The 6000-nt window shown below is 36.9% G+C and overlaps 1 protein-coding gene across 2 annotated transcripts in view; it reads right to left on the bottom strand.

Annotated features, from left to right (window-relative positions):
• doc2b (double C2-like domains, beta) overlaps positions 1 to 6000 on the bottom strand; it is a 97424-nt gene that overhangs the window by 14479 nt on the left and 76945 nt on the right. For both annotated transcript variants that reach the window (XM_016515563.1, XM_016515565.1), the window contains one exon: positions 4559 to 4685. In XM_016515563.1, coding sequence (XP_016371049.1) covers positions 4559 to 4685 — 127 coding nt within the window. The remainder of the gene's footprint in view (positions 1 to 4558; positions 4686 to 6000) is intronic.

Raw genomic sequence — 6000 nt, 5'->3', positions numbered from 1 at the left:
TGTTAACATTAATAATTTGAGAATAAAGTATAACAATAATAATAATTTGCACGGTTTGATGTGATATGAGCTAACCGAACTTTAGATTAAATCACCATTGGTAGCACGATTTATTGTAATGCTTTTTTCCTCATTTGGTCAGAACAAATGTGGTAGACTTGTTACTTACTTGTTCAGATGATAATATATGGTGAAAATTCTTATTTGGGTCATATTCCAAGACGTAGGCTAGAATCTGTGATTGCAAAGTACAGTAAATATCCACACCGGTGCGGTGACTGACTGCCACACATACTCCTCAAAACATTAGATTAATCTGCGCTGGAGCCGTGCCGGAGCACAACCCACGCAAGTAAGATAATTCCGCACACAGCTGCAATTGCAGGTTTTCAAACAGAGATGGCGACAAAGAGGCAAAACTTGGACTGCAGCTTTAATGAAGATGAGAGGTTCCATAAATGCACAGTAAACACAGTAAAATTGCAAATGCATAAATAATGTTATAAGATTAATGTTAAAAATACAAATATGAAATGTTGGAAAAATGCAATGGCACGTTTAAATATGAAACCAAACCACCAGTAGGTGGCGGCAAGTCACTGTCTTAATGAGTGAGTCATGGACTCACCCGATTTGTTCAAAAATGCTGAATCATTCAGTAACGAAACACTATTGTTTGTTGCTCGGAGATGCGCAATTGTTCTGCTGTGGCTTTGCTTAGAACTATTTTCGTTAGCGAAATGGAGCAAAAACTGTCAATAATGTGTCTAAAATGTAAGTCAGTTAATATTAACTACTTGTTTATTGAACTACTGTTGTATAAAACCAATGTCACATTTGCAATCGTGCTGATAGACAGGAAAACATCACTCTTGGTCGTGTGATGTTGCTTACCTATATTATATAGAATATTTATATTTTTTTCTACCGCGTATGTTTGTGCATGTTTGTTTCTTTGTGTGTGCTGTTGCGCTTATTAGTTTCATTTCTCCGTGCGAGCCTTAACTGTCAATACATTATCCGTTAAATCAGTCACCATTTACTCTGAAAGTAATAAAATCAGAATTATTCTCACCAAAGTTTCAGTGCTGCCCAAGTTATTGTTTGTTATTGACGTTTTAATCATGTTACTTGTCCGGACGGGCAAGTAAAATTCTCTTTCACTTGCACCTTCACAAAGTCCACATGTCCCGGACCAAGCAGACAAGCGTTAATGTCGAGCCCTGATTAAGAAACAAAACACCACAACATTGCGTTGTTTGGAGACGTGTAATGTTTAATTCTGCTTTGACTTCATTTGGAACTCTATTTGTAAGTAACTGGTTATATTGGGTCTTAGTTACTTAATATTAACTGTTTATTAAACTGTTGCATAAAAGCAATATCACGTTGTCATCTCATGCCTACAGCCAAATTCAGAACAACAGCATTCTTGCTCATGTGATATTGCTTAAGTAGAGGATAGATGCATGACAAAGAAGGGGAATTGTACATCCAGCTGATTGTTATCACAGAATAAACCCTGACAGCGTGATCAGGAACCTGACGCAAAGTTATAATGCATACTAGCTGGATGTACATTATCCCACTTATTACATGGCTACCTGGCACACAAGTAAAAACGGTACACAAAATATTGATTTGTGTTCCTAGCAAGAGGCTTTAAGCCAAGACAAATGAACCTTGGAATGTTGAGACTAGCCAAACAGAATCAAATGTTTCAGAGAGCTGTGTAATTTAACACTAAAATAAAACATTCTATCAGTTCAAAGTTGATTCAATCAGCTACTGAAAATGTCTAGGTTTATATGACCCCTGTCTTTCAAGCAAGACACTCGATAGATACGTTATGAGATCAACCCCCACTTAATACCTGCTCATCCTGTCAATCCATGGAGCACTCTGACACGGTAATCATACCTTAAAACCTACATACACTGCCCTAAAATGAAGAAGACATGCCTACAATGAAGTGTGTCGAATTGATTTCCTCAACATTTCCCTTCTTCTGCTAGGCCATATAAAGAAGTAGTTTGTGCTGATCCTAACAGAGCTGCGCACCTTAAGGCACTGTACTGATGAAAGATTTCCTGCTGAGCTATAGCTTTAGTTTATGACTGGAGTATAACATTTCAGATATAAGGTATGGTCCAGGTATACTAACACACGTGTGGGACTGTGTCCTTCATACATTCATGGTTGTATACTTCCAATGAAACAAAAATGTATTCCCTCGAGTAGGGGTTGACCGATTATTGGCGCCGATATTAAACATTTTTATGATTATCGGTATCGGTCATTTTCAAAACCGATTCACCGATAAAATAACTTACTTTTGAAACGCGCTATTTGGCTCTGATGCAGCCTGTCAGAACTCACCACTCTGTGGCCTAAAGCAATCTCCGCCCATCGCCCATCTGATTTGTTGGGAGTCACGAGTCCGACCAATCAATGCGGAATTCACTCTCACTCCGAAAGCGCTTGCTAACTGGAGCTGCTTCAGTGATCGCGCATCAGTTCTCTCAAAGGTAAGGCAGCAGCAGCCGTTGTTTAATTTGCAATAAATCACAATCCACTAACGTTACACCGAAGTTGCAAAACACCTCAATATTATCTATGATTTCCGCGATGCAGAAAATGTGGACGGAATCGAGGAATTCAGTCATATAAATGGAATTTACTGTTTGGATGAATTAATCAAAAGTAGGTCAGTACACTTAAATAGAGTCGCGATATGGACTAGTATCTGTAAATATTAAGCCACAAAAATACTATTTAAATATGAATCCTGCATGTTCTGCATGTCTCTGTGTATGTAAATGGCACAGACGCGCAGTTTTGTTTTCTACACATACAAAGTGTGTGACGCTCGCGGTGATTTCAGCTTCAGTCGTCTTCTGAGTCAAAGCCTTTTGGAAAATCTATTTGTGGCGGTCAGTTTTGATACCACAAATAAATCAATGTATGGGAAACACTTACATAGGCTACAGAAACTTAAAATTTCCTCATGGCAACCAGTCATAATACAAATTCGGGTTAGCTTAAAGAAATTATCAGAAATATATTACTGTGGTGCAGTATGATATGCATAATACTACTACAACAATTATTACAACTTTTGTTTAAAAGAATAATCACACAATCCGCTATTTCTTCCATGTTTTAATTTTATTAGTAAACCCTTTGCCAAAAAATAAAGAGTTTAACTCTCATTTGATTAAAAGATAAATTAAACTGATTTATGCCTTCATTTGCACTGTACTGTAAATTAAAACTAACTGGAATTTCTAGTGTCACATAGGCCAAGACATTTCAATAGGCTATTGAACTAAGTGTGCCTGTAAAAGTCTATTAGTGTTATAGTTTCATGAAAATACTTGCAGTCTTCTTAACAACTTAAGTTGTTAAGTAGCTACAATATAGCTATAAAGAGAATTAAATTATTTACACTTATTTTATACATTTTTAAGTTAATTCATTGATGCTCATTAGATGATGAATTGAATAGTCACCTCTACTATTGTAGGTTACGTTTTAGTCATCAGAAAAGAATTAAAGAGTTATTATGAGAGGTTATGCTATTACACATACATTTTTAACATGTAAATTATTGAAGCCAAATACTTACATTTCCCCAAGCTGTTTAGCTGTATTACAGTATTCATAGGCTTAATCGTGAAGCATACAGTGGCCCCACTTTTAACTATCTCTTTATATTACCCTTATTGCAGATGGATGCACAGAGGAAGACGATGCTGTCAGATAATGGGTCGAGTGTTCTGTTAAGTACTGCTGGTGCATGTTTACCAAACAGGACCCGTGCAGGCTTTAAACTGCTTTGCGTCTCTCCGTCAGATAACCCCATGTGCGTGATGCACCATTACAGGTAACGTTTCCGCCAAGGGGTGAGAACGTAATGATTACAAAAACGATTATTTATTTTTGATAATTATTATTTTATTTCAGTTAGTTTTTCAATAACTGTTGTTAGTTTAGTTTCGTTTTAGTTTTTCAATTATTTTGACGTTTTTATTTTATTTCAGTTTACGAAATTGTTTTTCATCAATCGTTTTAGTCTTAGTTTTCGTTTACGAAAATAACCTTGGTCTAATGGATCTGTAATAATCGGTATCGGTCCTGAAAAACACATATCGGTCGACCCCTACCCTCGAGGATGTGGCAGGTTTTGAATTGAGCGATACAAGCTGCAATTGTTGAATAGTTGTTAGTTTTATTCCGGCAGCAAGCAGCCTATAGCTTTATCACATTGTATTGTTTGCTGTTGATTGTAAGCCTGTCAAGTTCGTCTCAGATGGTTGATGGATGTGAGGATGTTGCTCCAATGATAATCGATTTCTAATTAATATGTTGATTCTAATGAGAGTCACTTTGGACATCCTAATCAATTTGATATCTGAATCTCTTTATGTAGCTTTCAAACTTCCCTCAATTTCTCCATCATTCACAGACAGCCACACTGATGATTAGCACAACTGAGCTCCTTCCGTCATCAGACTGATTCATTTCCAGAGATTAACTGTAAAAGACTTTAACTCACAGGAAGCTGTTTCTCCAAACAGTTGCTGAAGTTCTTAGTCTGGTTGGGTTTGAGTTTCTTCAAGGGGATTCGGGTTTCACCAATGAATTCGTTGTGGCGGAATTTGTCCTCGTCACACACTGAAATCCTAGATGAAAACAAAAGATTGACAGTATGAGTCCTGGGTCGTAGACTTGACATGTAAAGAAATCATGCAGCTAGTGAGAAGATTCATTTTTAGAAGACTTTCATCACCATGTTAATCTGATGTACCATTTCAGAGCTTTCAAATTGCATTTTTATACGTATCTAGAACTGCTCTGACCCCGTCTGAACCTAGGAATAAAATCTGTAATCCGTTCAGTCAAAGAAATATATGGAGGAGAACATATCCACATACCCAGTCAAGTGTTGAAGGCAGGCATTACAAACTGATTCCCCACCACCTGTGCTTCATAACGTTTTTGAAAAGCACTTATTCTCAGTCAAATACATAGTGTGACCGCAACCAATTATTCACTATATCCTATATATTTAGAATCCATAGCAGAAGCTCCATGGGAGGATCTTTTTACTATAGATGTTAATTTGCATTGAGCTTGCTCGCTGTGAAATTAGTTTTCTGTGCTATTTGCAATATCGGCAAGAACCACTTGATATGTGGGGGTAGGAACAAAGGCACGGCTTCTTTTAGTTTTGCACAGGTCAATAACAACATTTGACTGGATACAGATGAGTAATTCACACAGAAAAAAATAACTTCCTGCTGATATCTCTCATTTACAGAAAGAACAGATGGCCAGAATAAAAAAAAAAATCCATGTGTTTAAGATGGTGATGAATTGGTCAAAATCAGAAAGAGACAATTATTTCACCAAAAATAATTCTTCTGTTAAACACAAACTGCGATATTTTGCAAAATATCCAAGCTGCTCTTTTCCATACAACAAAAGTGAATGATTTCGAATGTCAAGCTCCAAATAGGACATCAAAAACACCCTAAACTGTTCTGTTATTTGAAGTCTTCTGAATATATATGATATATGAGAGGGACAGACCAAAACTAAATCACTGATTCTAGTCATTCACTGAAAATACTGTCTTCTGCTAAGGCTCTTAAATCTCATTCAAGCTTTGCACATTCAAACCTGGCATGTCATGATAAGCATGAGAACCAATGGAGTTTATGCACGGTTTATTTTCCTATGGCTATGTGCCATCCAATAAGTTCTCCTAAATATGATTCGAAGGAAGGCCTTCATGTTTAGTCTGTTAATCACTTTTTTTTTTTTTTTGGGAGGGTGAACTATCCATTAAAATGTTTAACAAATGAAAATCAGACCCCAGTGTTTGTAGAATATGCGTCTTGGTGACTGAAATTGAGACCAGGGTTTTGGAAGACTTGGCCTGGGTATACTTCAATTTCCACACACCGTCTCGTGCACAGCTGCGTCTGCACAGCT

Source organism: Sinocyclocheilus rhinocerous, unplaced genomic scaffold (assembly GCF_001515625.1).
Source record: "Sinocyclocheilus rhinocerous isolate Xijiao unplaced genomic scaffold, SAMN03320098_v1.1 scaffold597, whole genome shotgun sequence".
NCBI lineage: Eukaryota > Metazoa > Chordata > Actinopteri > Cypriniformes > Cyprinidae > Sinocyclocheilus > Sinocyclocheilus rhinocerous.
Note: the sequence above shows the minus strand (reverse complement) of the source record. Positions and strands in the feature narration are given on the sequence as shown.